This window comes from Taudactylus pleione, unplaced genomic scaffold, assembly GCF_031769625.1.
Source record: "Taudactylus pleione unplaced genomic scaffold, aTauple2 ptg000976l, whole genome shotgun sequence".
In the NCBI taxonomy this organism is placed as follows: domain Eukaryota; kingdom Metazoa; phylum Chordata; class Amphibia; order Anura; family Myobatrachidae; genus Taudactylus; species Taudactylus pleione.
In genome coordinates, this window is record NW_028285377.1 from 370,258 (window position 1) to 385,259 (window position 15,002).

The window sequence follows — 15,002 nt, forward strand, 5'->3', positions numbered from 1 at the left end:
ACCAACTGAAATAACCACCAATAGAACAAATCTGGGTACAAAAGGATTTCTGCAAAAACTGCCCAGGGTGTAAAAACCAAACTGCGGACACCAAAAAGAAACAAGATTTCACATCACAGCAATCAAAGAAAATCTTTCAGATCATGGATTTTTTGTCCTGATTTATTTATTGGAATGTCCTTGTGGGATCCAATATGTTGGACAGACGAAAAGAAAAATTAAAGTGAGAATAGCAGAACATCTATACAACATGAAAAAAGGACTCGCCCCCCCTAGTGTATCGCCATTTTCTGACCCATCATGATAAGAACCCAAAAGGTCTGAAATTTCTGGGAATTCAAGGAATGAAACCAAATTGGAGAGAAGATAAGATTAATTCATTGAAAAGAAACGGAACAAAATGGATCTTCCTCCTGAAAACTCTGGAACCATACGGACTAAATATTAATATAGAACTTAATGCTTTCTTATAAACATTCCTCCTTTTCTTAGAGACCCCCTCCCCCTTTTTTATATACAATTTTTACATACAGATTTTTATCACTGTTTTCTTATTACAAATTGCCTCCTTATTTTATATATATTTTAGAATTATACCACTATTACTTTTCATACTGACTATGCATAATAATCATCAAATGCAAACTTTTAATTTGAAAGCAAATCAGGAACATGTGCTTAGTGCCAAAAGATTCCTGACTTCCAGTTTTTACTTTTTACTTTAATAAAGTTTAGTATAAATATACCCATTTGAAAGAACAATCCTAATCCTTGAAAAAGGACCAGAAGTGGTACGAAACGCGTTGGATAAGGAAGGAAGTGTGAAGAGCTTAAGGACCAGACCAAGCGGCACATTACCCGTAAGGCGGCCAGCGTCTGACATCATCTCTCAGCGCCGCGGCAATTACATCGGCCGAGACACGCATGAAGCTACCCTTTGGAGAAGGTATCACCGGTGGTAAGGTAGGGAGAGCTTAGGTGGAGCCTGACACCACGGACTTGTGACATCTTTGGTCGTTTTGTGGAACTATAGCCACCACTTCCATTTAGTCTTAAAAAAAGACTATAAACATCAACCTAATTTTTATGTGTTTGTTTGTATGATTATTATGCCTTATAGCGCTCATTTACACACCTAAGGATCTGGGCATAAACAGGGTGGTAAAGCGGGCACAGACACTACGTGAATAAGTAGCTGCAGTTGTGCTGACATATACACGGAAATCCCGAATACCAGCATGGCGTGAGACTCGTGTCCATTCCAATTATTTCCTATTTTCTGTTACGTTTACACTAAAATAAAGGTAACAACTATATTTATTACCTGGTGACATCTGCAGCTTCTGGTGCTCAATCTCCTCCTCATCTTTGGTCTGCTGTAAAGAGAATTATATATCTATTATAATAAATACTAATCCACATCAATATAGGTAGCATGGAATGTTCCACCCCTCCCGGCCATTACTGATATTCCAGAGAGGGTCGCTCTGAGGGGTGATTTATTAAGTGGAGGGGCTTTGGGCAGTCTGGTCATACATCGCTGGTTGGGAGGGTATAAATGTACGGCGGTCTGTTCAGAAAAACCGCCATTACTGAGTAGTAGCTATAAAACGCTACAATAGCGTTCCAGATCCTGATGGGGGTTATGGGGCATAATAAAAGGGGTAGTAACCGGCTTATTTATTCTGACAAATCTTTGCTTGTGGTCTGTACAACGGTCTTATGGGGTTTCAGTGTAATACACAAGATTTAGCTGTAATCCCAATTCTTGTCCCTTTTCTGCAGTTATAGCCCCGATATCGGTCACTGATGTATAAAAGGCACCCGGAGCTCTATTCTACTCTGCCTGTGAGACGAGACACCCTGCTGGCTTGGGGGAATGTCATAACTCTTGCCATAACAAATAACATAAGTCTTCTCTGTCCTTTGGGTCTCATCCAGGACCCCAACATCCATGTAGACGTGAACCCCTATAAGACAATAGAAGCAGACAGTGGCCGTACAATCACCTTATACAGGGCGCAACCTTCTGCGTCTGCTAAACATATTTATAGTGCACAACTCCGTCCGTTTTAAACTGAGTAGTAGAGATACTTTGGAGATATATTTTTAGATTTACATATTCTAGTATCAGTCGGTCAGACAGGTATGTGGGAAAGTCTCTTAACCGCCTTGTAGCGGGGGCGCGATGTTAGAGGCGCCCGGTCCTCCTGAAGTATATGCCAGCTGTCCCACATACCAGTCTGACCGACCAGTGTTGGTCTGTGCACCCCGGTGGTGTGGCTGTTGGAGGCTCGAGCGCCTATATCGCCGTGCTCCCGTTGTTTGGCGGTGGAGAGTCGGTGTGCATCTCTGCACCATCTGGAGAGCTGGCAGTGTCTGTGGACGTGGGCAGAGGCACCTGCATTGGATCATCGCCTATACGGCACCTGGCTGGTTGGCTATACATCATTAAACAAGCTGCTGACAGATACTCTAACTGCAGAGACTGCACAGGGGGACTATACTATATTCACCTGAGGGGGAAGGGTTTTTGGGTGAGACTAACGTTCGGACAGTGAGTATTAACCGATTATTACATCATATGAAAAGATCGCTGGGGACATTTTCACAGGAGAGGGACTTGTCTGAGAAGTTCCGTATACATAATTATTCACCAGGTTATACTCACTAAATTTAATGTACTTTAATTTGGATTATTGGGATTACTCCTGAGCAGTATATTGCACTGATGAGATTATTGATGCATATGGCATCTTTATACTATTAAATTTTATACTTTTCATCTTAATATTTGTTATACTTTTTCAAATCAATTGTTCCACATTTGTCATATTGAATCACATTTCATAAAGTTCTGTCTTTGTGTTATGAAACAATTTGTGTCAGGCTTGTTCCTTATAAATCCGAGCTACATTAGATTTAGAAAGCCATTGTTAGGTTTGCATTATGTCTGAGTACATTAGGTTGTGATTATATTGTCAGATCAGTCAGAGAATATCTGACGACTTCCTAAGGGGGAGATTGAATTAACCACTGGTTGTACGGCGCGGCCTCTACTGCTGGGTAAAGTGCCAGGGGCTATTAATTACAGGCCTGGGCTAGTCGCGGATTGATTGTGGGCCTATAAATGGATAACTCCGGGCACTTTACCTGGGAGCAGAGGTCACGCGCTACAACCTAAGGTTCATTGAATATCTACCAAGTGTCAGCTCTTGTACTATATATTATCGGCGGCAGAACTTGGTATGTTATAGTGAGTATGATACATACTATAGACAGAGCAGATGGTGTTATGGTGATTAACCCTATCACACACACATGCCGAGATGGGTCTGGTCAGGACAGTAACGTCACACACAGGACTACACTGCAGAGATTAGCAATGTATGAGACACGGGAGACCCTTAGATAAGGTGAATTCGCTTTTTGAACTTACCAGTGTTGGTGATTGTATCTGGTCCCTGATTGGTGTATTTCTCCCACCGGCCTCCATCTGTACCTGCTGAAATGTTATATGAGTGGAACAGGTTACACACGCAGTCTCCTATACCGGAGGAACATGTTACACAGGCAGTCTCCTATACCGGAGGAACATGTTACACACGCAGTCTCCTATACCGGAGGAACATGTTACACAGGCACTCTCCTATACCGGAGGAACAGGTTACACAGGCAGTCTCCTATACCGGAGGAACATGTTACACACGCAGTCTCCTATACCGGAGGAACATGTTACACAGGCACTCTCCTATACCGGAGGAACATGTTACACACGCAGTCTCCTATACCGGAGGAACAGGTTACACACGCAGTCTCCTATACCGGAGGAACAGGTTACACACGCAGTCTCCTATACCGGTGGAACATGTTACACACGCACTCTCCTATACCGGAGGAACATGTTACACAGGCACTCTCCTATACCGGAGGAACATGTTACACACGCAGTCTCCTATACCGGAGGAACAGGTTACACACGCAGTCTCCTATACCGGAGGAACAGGTTACACACGCAGTCTCCTATACCGGAGGAACAGGTTACACACGCAGTCTCCTATACCGGAGGAACATGTTACACACGCAGTCTCCTATACCGGAGGAACAGGTTACACACGCAGTCTCCTATACCGGAGGAACAGGTTACACACGCAGTCTCCTATACCGGAGGAACATGTTACACACGCAGTCTCCTATACCAGAGGAACAGGTTACACACGCAGTCTCCTATACCGGAGGAACATGTTACACACGCAGTCTCCTATACCGGAGGAACAGGTTACACACGCAGTGTCCTATACCGGTGGAACAGGTTACACACGCAGTCTCCTATACCGGAGGAACAGGTTACACAGGCAGTCTCCTATACCGGTGGAACAGGTTACAGACGCACTCTCCTATACCGGAGGAACATGTTACACGCGCACTCTCCTATACCGAGGAACAGGTTACACGCGCACTCTCCTATACCGAAGGAACATGTTACACACGCAGTCTCCTATACCGGAGGAACAGGTTACACACGCAGTCTCCTATACCGGTGGAACATGTTACACACGCAGTCTCCTATACCGGAGGAACAGGTTACACACGCAGTCTCCTATACCGGAGGAACATGTTACACACGCAGTCTCCTATACCGGAGGAACAGGTTACAAACGCAGTGTCCTATACCGGTGGAACAGGTTACACACGCAGTCTCCTATACCGGAGGAACAGGTTACACAGGCAGTCTCCTATACCGGTGGAACAGGTTACAGACGCAGTCTCCTATACCGGAGGAACAGGTTACACAGGCAGTCTCCTATACCGGAGGAACATGTTACACGCGCACTCTCCTATACCGAGGAACAGGTTACACGCGCACTCTCCTATACCGAAGGAACATGTTACACGCGCAGTCTCCTATACCGGAGGAACATGTTACACACGCACTCTCCTATACCGGAGGAACAGGTTACACACGCAGTCTCCTATACCGGAGGAACAGGTTACACACGCAGTCTCCTATACCGGAGGAACACGTTACACACGCAGTCTCCTATACCGGTGGAACATGTTACACAGGCACTCTCCTATACCGGTGGAACATGTTACACAGGCAGTCTCCTATACCGGTGGAACAGGTTACACAGGCAGTCTCCTATACCGGAGGAACATGTTACACACGCAGTCTCCTATACCGGAGGAACATGTTACACAGGCAGTCTCCTATACCGGTGGAACAGGTTACAGACGCACTCTCCTATACCGGTGGAACAGGTTACACAGGCAGTCTCCTATACCGGAGGAACATGTTACACAGGCAGTCTCCTATACCGGTGGAACAGGTTACACAGGCAGTCTCCTATACCGGAGGAACAGGTTACACAGGCACTCTCCTATACCGGTGGAACATGTTACACAGGCAGTCTCCTATACCGGTGGAACAGGTTACACAGGCACTCTCCTATACCGGAGGAACATGTTACACACGCAGTCTCCTATACCGGAGGAACAGGTTACACATGTAGTCTCCTATACCGGTGGAACATGTTACACAGGCAGTCTCCTATACCGGTGGAACATGTTACACAGGCAGTCTCCTATACCGGTGGAACAGGTTACACAGGCAGTCTCCTATACCGGAGGAACAGGTTACACAGGCACTCTCCTATACCGGAGGAACATGTTACACACGCAGTCTCCTATACCGGTGGAACAGGTTACACACGCAGTCTCCTATACCGGAGGAACAGGTTACACACGTAGTCTCCTATACCGGAGGAACAGGTTACACAGGCAGTCTCCTATCCCGGAGGAACATGTTACACACGCAGTCTCCTATACCGGAGGAACATGTTACACATGCAGTCCCCTATCCCGGAGGAACATGTTACACACGCAGTCTCCTATACCGGTGGAACATGTTACACACGCAGTCTCCTATACCGGAGGAACATGTTACACACGCAGTCTCCTATCCCGGAGGAACAGGTTACACACGCAGTCTCCTATACCGGAGGAACATGTTACACACGCAGTCTCCTATACCGGTGGAACATGTTACACACGCAGTCTCCTATACCGGTGGAACATGTTACACAGGCAGTCTCCTATACCGGAGGAACACGTTACACACGCACTCTCCTATATCGGAGGAACATGTTACATAGGCACTCTCCTATACCGGAGGAACACGTTACACACGCACTCTCCTATACCGGTGGAACATGTTACAAAACTGTACCTTATGCGCTAATGCAGAAAGGGGTTTAGGAGCCATAACGAGCAAATGTTACACGTCACATTAATGTCCAACCTCCCAGCCCTGAGTACGACCCTTTTCAACAGAATAATGATTTCAGAAGTGTTACAAAACAAATAAATATATACAGTATATGGTACAAGTAGTTAAATATCTATAGATAGATTGGAGCAGGCAGATCTAATGCTGGGTACACACTACTAGACGACAGAGCGACATATCGGGGACATCGTCACTATGTCACTGACAATGCGTACTCCACCACTTCGCCAGCGACATCCTCCGTCAGCCCTACATGCAGAGCCGAAGGGGGATGTCTGCCGAATGCAACATGTCCCCGACGTCAATACCCACATCGGCACGTATGCATGCACTTGCTGGTGGTGGGGACAGGGATGTGCTGACCTGTCACCCTTAGGGTCAGTTATGTGGTGAGGACAGGGATGTGCTGACCTGTCACCCTTAGGGTCAGTTATGTGGTGAGGACAGGGATGTGCTGACCTGTCACCCTTAGGGTCAGTTATGTGGTGGGGACGGGGATGTGCTGACCTGTCACCCTTAGGGTCAGTTATGTGGTGAGGACGGGGATGTGATGACCTGTCACCCTTAGGGTCAGTTATGTGGTGAGGACGGGGATGTGATGACCTGTCACCCTTAGGGTCAGTTATGTGGTGAGGACGGGGATGTGATGACCTGTCACCCTTAGGGTCAGTTATGTGGTGAGGACGGGGATGTGATGACCTGTCACCCTTAGGGTCAGTTATGTGGTGAGGACGGGGATGTGCTGACCTGTCACCCTTAGGGTCAGTTATGTGGTGAGGACGGGGATGGGCTGACCTGTCACCCTTAGGGTCAGTTATGTGGTGGGGACAGGGATGTGCTGACCTGTCACCCTTAGGGTCAGTTATGTGGTGAGGACAGGGATGTGCTGACCTGTCACCCTTAGGGTCAGTTATGTGGTGGGGACAGGGATGTGCTGACCTGTCACCCTTAGGGTCAGTTATGTGGTGGGGACAGGGATGTGCTGACCTGTCACCCTTAGGGTCAGTTATGTGGTGGGGACAGGGATGTGCTGACCTGTCATCCTTAGGGTCAGTTATGTGGTGAGGACGGGGATGTAATGACCTGTCACCCTTAGGGTCAGTTATGTGGTGGGGACAGGGATGTGCTGACCTGTCATCCTTAGGGTCAGTTATGTGGTGAGGACAGGGATGTGCTGACCTGTCACCCTTAGGGTCAGTTATGTGGTGAGGACAGGGATGTGCTGACCTGTCACCCTTAGGGTCAGTTATGTGGTGAGGACGGGGATGTGCTGACCTGTCATCCTTAGGGTCAGTTATGTGGTGGGGACAGGGATGTGCTGTCATCCTTAGGGTCAGTTATGTGGTGAGGACGGGGATGTGATGATCTGTCATCCTTAGGGTCAGTTATGTGGTGAGGACAGGGATGTGCTGACCTGTCATCCTTAGGGTCAGTTATGTGGTGAGGACGGGGATGTGCTGACCTGTCATCCTTAGGGTCAGTTATGTGGTGGGGACGGGGATGTGCTGACCTGTCACCCTTAGGGTCAGTTATGTGGTGGGGACAGGGATGTGCTGACCTGTCATCCTTAGGCTCAGTTATGTGGTGAGGACAGGGATGTGCTGACCTGTCATCCTTAGGGTCAGTTATGTGGTGAGGACAGGGATGTGCTGACCTGTCACCCTTAGGGTCAGTTATGTGGTGAGGACAGGGATGTGCTGACCTGTCACCCTTAGGGTCAGTTATGTGGTGAGGACAGGGATGTGCTGTCACCCTTAGGGTCAGTTATGTGGTGAGGACGGGGATGTGCTGACCTGTCATCCTTAGGGTCAGTTATGTGGTGAGGACAGGAATGTGCTGACCTGTCACCCTTAGGGTCAGTTATGTGGTGAGGACAGGGATGTGCTGACCTGTCACCCTTAGGGTCAGTTATGTGGTGAGGACAGGGATGTGCTGACCTGTCACCCTTAGGGTCAGTTATGTGGTGGGGACAGGGATGTGCTGACCTGTCACCCTTAGGGTCAGTTATGTGATGAGGACAGGGATGTGCTGACCTGTCACCCTTAGGGTCAGTTATGTGATGGGGACAGGGATGTGCTGACCTGTCATCCTTAGGGTCAGTTATGTGATGGGGACAGGGATGTGCTGACCTGTCACCCTTAGGGTCAGTTATGTGGTGGGGACAGGGATGTGCTGACCTGTCATCCTTAGGGTCAGTTATGTGGTGAGGACAGGGATGTGCTGACCTGTCATCCTTAGGGTCAGTTATGTGGTGGTGACAGGGATGTGCTTGAGTTTGTCCACATATTTACATTACATAGAACATAAAGAATTTGATTTGGTGCAGGACCACCATCCTGAGGCACCCTGTAAGTGTCCCGGTGCACAGTTTGGGAACCACTGGTCTAGACTATTTCATGGGAGTGAGTGTGAGCTGCGTGTACTATATATGGGTGTGAGTGTGAGCTGCGTGTACTATATATGGGAGTGAGTGTGAGCTGCGTGTACTATATATGGGAGTGAGTGTGAGCTGCGTGTACTATATATGGGAGTGAGTGTGAGCTGCGTGTACTATATATGGGAGTGAGTGTGAGCTGCGTGTACTATATACGGGAGTGAGTGTGAGCTGCGGGAGCAGCTGTGTACTATATATGGGAGTGAGTGTGAGCTGCGTGTAATATATATGGGAGTGAGTGTGAGCTGCGTGTACTATATATGGGAGTGAGTGTGAGCTGCGTGTACTATATACGGGAGTGAGTGTGAGCTGCGGGAGCAGCTGTGTACTATATATGGGAGTGAGTGTGAGCTGCGTGTACTATATATGGGAGTGAGTGTGAGCTGCGTGTACTATATACGGGAGTGAGTGTGAGCTGCGGGAGCAGCTGTGTACTATATATGGGAGTGAGTGTGAGCTGTGTGTACTATATATGGGAGTGAGTGTGAGCTGTGTGTACTATATATGGGAGTGAGTGTGAGCTGCGTGCACTATATATGGGAGTGAGTGTGAGCTGCGTGCACTATATATGGGAGTGAGTGTGAGCTGCGTGCACTACATATGGGAGTGAGTGTGAGCTGCGTGTACTATATATGGGAGTGAGTGTGAGCTGCGTGTACTATATATGGGAGTCAGTGTGAGCTGCGTGTACTATATATGGGAGTGAGCGTGAGCTGCGTGCACTATATATGGGAGTGAGCGTGAGCTGCGTGTACTATATATGGGAGTGAGCGTGAGCTGCGTGTACTATATATGGGAGTGAGCGTGAGCTGCGTGTACTATATATGGGAGTGAGCGTGAGCTGCGTGTACTATATATGGGAGTGAGCGTGAGCTGCGTGTACTATATATGGGAGTGAGCGTGAGCTGCGTGTACTATATATGGGAGTGAGCGTGAGCTGCGTGTACTATATATGGGAGTGAGCGTGAGCTGCGTGTACTATATATGGGAGTGAGCGTGAGCTGCGTGTACTATATATGGGAGTGAGTGTGAGCTGCGTGTACTATATATGGGAGTGAGCGTGAGCTGCGTGTACTATATATGGGAGTGAGCGTGAGCTGCGTGTACTATATATGGGAGTGAGCGTGAGCTGCGTGTTCTATATATGGGAGTGAGCTTGAGCTGCGTGTACTATATATGGGAGTGAGCGTGAGCTGCGTGTACTATATATGGGAGTGAGCGTGAGCTGCGTGTTCTATATATGGGAGTGAGCGTGAGCTGCGTGTACTATATATGGGAGTGAGCGTGAGCTGCGTGTACTATATATGGGAGTGAGCGTGAGCTGCGTGTACTATATATGGGAGTGAGCGTGAGCTGCGTGTACTATATATGGGAGTGAGTGTGAGCTGCGTGTACTATATATGGGAGTGAGTGTGAGCTGCGTGTACTATATATGGGAGTGAGTGTGAGCTGCGTGTACTATATATGGGAGTGAGTGTGAGCTGCGTGTACTATATATGGGAGTGAGTGTGAGCTGCGTGTACTATATATGGGAGTGAGTGTGAGCTGCGTGTACTATATATGGGAGTGAGTGTGAGCTGTGTGTACTATATATGGGAGTGAGTGTGAGCTGCGTGTACTATATACGGGTGTGAGTGTGAGCTGCGTGTACTATATACGGGAGTGAGTGTGAGCTGCGGGAGCAGCTGTGTACTATATATGGGAGTGAGTGTGAGCTGCGTGTACTATATATGGGAGTCAGTGTGAGCTGTGTGTACTATATATGGGAGTGAGTGTGAGCTGTGTGTACTATATATGGGAGTGAGTGTGAGCTGTGTGTACTATATATGGGAGTGAGTGAGCTGTGTGTACTATATATGGGAGTGAGTTTGAGCTGCGTGCACTATATATGGGAGTGATTGTGAGCTGCGTGCACTATATATGGGAGTGATTGTGAGCTGCGTGTACTATATATGGGAGTGATTGTGAGCTGCGTGTACTATATACAGGAGTGAGTATGAGCTGCGTGTACTATATATGGGAGTGAGTGTGAGCTGCGTGTACTATATATGGGAGTGAGTGTGAGCTGCGTGTACTATATATGGGAGTGAGTGTGAGCTGCGTGTACTATATATGGGAGTGAGTGTGAGCTGCGTGTACTATATATGGGAGTGAGTGTGAGCTGCGTGTACTATATATGGGAGTGAGTGTGAGCTAAGTGCACTATATATGGGAGTGAGTGTGAGCTGCGTGTACTATATACGGGAGATTGCGCCCCCCAAGCATTGGCAGAAAGTACAAAGCACAGAAGGAAATGTCTTATTTAAACTCTTATAGTAAAATGCTCTATGTTGGTACTAGAGCAATAATTAAATAGTATATTGAACTTTGAAAATACATTGTACAGGGGACTTACCTGCACTTTACCTGTCAGCTCCTGCTCAGGGGTCTCTGGACCTCGGTGTGACGTCTGCGAGGACTGGACAGAAACAATGGCGTCAGTGAGGAATAAGCCCCTGTTTGCACTGACCAATAACCTGATTAACCCATCTCTGTCTCTGCATTAGCAACATATCTCTGTATTCAGTAATGTAGTATCTGCAATGCCCTGCACCCGGGAACCATCTGATCATTACAGACGCTGGTAAGTGTGGTTATGTGCGATCACATCCGGCTGCCAGTCCTGTACACCAGGGTCTCACACTATGGAGTCACCTTTACATACGATCCTATCAGACAATTGGGCAAAGTGATTGGTTTGTACAGATCCCAATGATTGTGGTCTGTGATTTTTTATTAGATTTATACATTTTCCATTATTTGAAACAAGAATGAAAAAAAAAAAAAAGATGATAAAGAACCATAAAATACATAAAGAGTGCGTCTCACACACAGCTCACAGGAGGCTCACACACAGCTCACAGGAGGCTCACACAGAGCTCACAGGAGGCTCACACAGAGCTCACAGGAGGCTCACACAGAGCTCACAGGAGGCTCACACAGAGCTCACAGGAGGCTCACACACAGCTCACAGGAGGCTCACACACAGCTCACAGGAGGCTCACACACAGCTCACAGGAGGCTCACACACAGCTCACAGGAGGCTCACACACAGCTCACAGGAGGCTCACACACAGCTCACAGGAGGCTCACACACAGCTCACAGGAGGCTCACACACAGCTCACAGGAGGCTCACACACAGCTCACAGGAGGCTCACACACAGCTCACAGGAGGCTCACACACAGCTCACAGGAGGCTCACACACAGCTCACAGGAGGCTCACACACAGCTCACAGGAGGCTCACACACAGCTCACAGAAGGCTCACACACAGCTCACAGGAGGCTCATACACAGAGCTCACAGGAGGCTCATACACACAGCTCACAGGAGGCTCATACACACAGCTCACAGGAAGCCCACACACAGCTTACAGGAGGCTCACACACAGCTCACAGGAGGCTCACACACAGCTCACAGGAGGCTCATACACAGCTCACAGGAGGCCCATACACAGCTCACAGGAGGCCCATACACAGCTCACAGGAGGCCCATACACAGCTCACACACGATGTATTTGTGATTGTTTCTTACGTGTTTTTAAAGTGAACATAAGAGCCAAACGCACTCATCTACCAGCGATGCAGAGTGACTGAGGGGGTGTATATGGGATGTAGCAGACAGTGAGGGGGTGTATATGGGATGTAGCAGACAGTGAGGGGGTGTATATGGGATGTAGCAGACAGTGAGGGGGTGTATATGGGATGTAGCAGACAGTGAGGGGGTGTATATGGGCTGTAGCAGACAGTGAGGGGGTGTATATGGGATGTAGCAGACAGTGAGGGGGTGTATATGGGATGTAGCAGACAGTGAGGGGGTGTATATGGGATGTAGCAGACAGTGAGGGGGTGTATATGGGATGTAGCAGACAGTGAGGGGGTGTATATGGGATGTAGCAGACAGTGAGGGGGTGTGTATGGGATGTAGCAGACAGTGAGGGGGTGTATATGGGATGTAGCAGACAGTGAGGGGGTGTATATGGGATGTAGCAGACAGTGAGGGGGTGTATATGGGATGTAGCAGACAGTGAGGGGTGTATATGGGATGTAGCAGACAGTGAGGGGGTGTATATGGGATGTAGCAGACAGTGAGGGGGTGTATATGGGATGTAGCAGACAGTGAGGGGGTGTATATGGGATGTAGCAGACAGTGAGGGGGTGTATATGGGATGTAGCAGACAGTGAGGGGGTGTATATGGGATGTAGCAGACAGTGAGGGGGTGTATATGGGATGTAGCAGACAGTGAGGGGGTGTATATGGGATGTAGCAGACAGTGAGGGGGTGTATATGGGATGTAGCAGACAGTGAGGGGGTGTATATGGGATGTAGCAGACAGTGAGGGGTGTATATGGGATGTAGCAGACAGTGAGGGGGTGTATATGGGATGTAGCAGACAGTGAGGGGGTGTATATGGGATGTAGCAGACAGTGAGGGGGTGTATATGGGATGTAGCAGACAGTGAGGGGGTGTATATGGGATGTAGCAGACAGTGAGGGGGTGTATATGGGATGTAGCAGACAGTGAGGGGGTGTATATGGGATGTAGCAGACAGTGAGGGGTGTATATGGGATGTAGCAGACAGTGAGGGGGTGTATATGGGATGTAGCAGACAGTGAGGGGGTGTATATGGGATGTAGCAGACAGTGAGGGGGTGTATATGGGATGTAGCAGACAGTGAGGGGTTGTGTATGGGATGTAGCAGACAGTGAGGGGGTGTATATGGGATGTAGCAGACAGTGAGGGGGTGTATATGGGATGTAGCAGACAGTGAGGGGGTGTATATGGGATGTAGCAGACAGTGAGGGGGTGTATATGGGATGTAGCAGACAGTGAGGGGGTGTATATGGGATGTAGCAGACAGTGAGGGGGTGTATATGGGATGTAGCAGACAGTGAGGGGGTGTATATGGGATGTAGCAGACAGTGAGGGGGTGTATATGGGATGTAGCAGACAGTGAGGGGGTGTATATGGGATGTAGCAGACAGTGAGGGGGTGTATATGGGATGTAGCAGACAGTGAGGGGGTGTATATGGGATGTAGCAGACAGTGAGGGGGTGTATATGGGATATAGCAGACAGTGAGGGGGTGTATATGGGATATAGCAGACAGTGAGGGGGTGTATATGGGATGTAGCAGACAGTGAGGGGGTGTATATGGGATGTAGCAGACAGTGAGGGGTTGTGTATGGGATGTAGCAGACAGTGAGGGGGTGTATATGGGATGTAGCAGACAGTGAGGGGGTGTATATGGGATGTAGCAGACAGTGAGGGGGTGTATATGGGATGTAGCAGACAGTGAGGGGGTGTATATGGGATGTAGCAGACAGTGAGGGGGTGTATATGGGATGTAGCAGACAGTGAGGGGGTGTATATGGGATGTAGCAGACAGTGAGGGGGTGTATATGGGATGTAGCAGACAGTGAGGGGGTGTATATGGGATGTAGCAGACAGTGAGGGGGTGTATATGGGATGTAGCAGACAGTGAGGGGGTGTATATGGGATGTAGCAGACAGTGAGGGGGTGTATATGGGATGTAGCAGACAGTGAGGGGGTGTATATGGGATGTAGCAGACAGTGAGGGGGTGTATATGGGATGTAGCAGACAGTGAGGGGGTGTATATGGGATGTAGCAGACAGTGAGGGGGTGTATATGGGATGTAGCAGACAGTGAGGGGGTGTATATGGGATATAGCAGACAGTGAGGGGGTGTATATGGGATATAGCAGACAGTGAGGGGGTGTATATGGGATGTAGCAGACAGTGAGGGGGTGTATATGGGATGTAGCAGACAGTGAGGGGTTGTGTATGGGATGTAGCAGACAGTGAGGGGGTGTATATGGGATGTAGCAGACAGTGAGGGGGTGTATATGGGATGTAGCAGACAGTGAGGGGGTGTATATGGGATGTAGCAGACAGTGAGGGGGTGTATATGGGATGTAGCAGACAGTGAGGGGGTGTATATGGGATGTAGCAGACAGTGAGGGGTGTATATGGGATGTAGCAGACAGTGAGGGGGTGTATATGGGATGTAGCAGACAGTGAGGGGGTGTATATGGGATGTAGCAGACAGTGAGGGGGTGTATATGGGATGTAGCAGACAGTGAGGGGTTGTGTATGGGATGTAGCAGACAGTGAGGGGGTGTATATGGGATGTAGCAGACAGTGAGGGGGTGTATATGGGATGTAGCAGACAGTGAGGGGGTGTATATGGGATGTAGCAGACAGTGAGGGGGTGTATATG

The 15,002-nt window shown here is 48.6% G+C and overlaps 1 protein-coding gene across 3 annotated transcripts in view; it reads right to left on the reverse strand.

Annotated features, from left to right (window-relative positions):
- The window catches only part of KIAA2012 (KIAA2012 ortholog), a 287,207-nt gene that overhangs the window by 38,466 nt on the left and 233,739 nt on the right, over positions 1-15,002 (reverse strand). For 2 of the 3 annotated variants that reach the window (XM_088460713.1, XM_088460715.1), the window contains 3 exons: positions 11,119-11,181; positions 3,440-3,505; positions 1,325-1,376 (listed from right to left, as the gene is read on the reverse strand). In XM_088460713.1, the coding sequence (XP_088316839.1) occupies positions 1,325-1,376; positions 3,440-3,505; positions 11,119-11,181 (181 nt within the window). The remainder of the gene's footprint in view (positions 1-1,324; positions 1,377-3,439; positions 3,506-11,118; positions 11,182-15,002) is intronic. The other variant, XM_088460714.1, reaches the window with a different exon arrangement.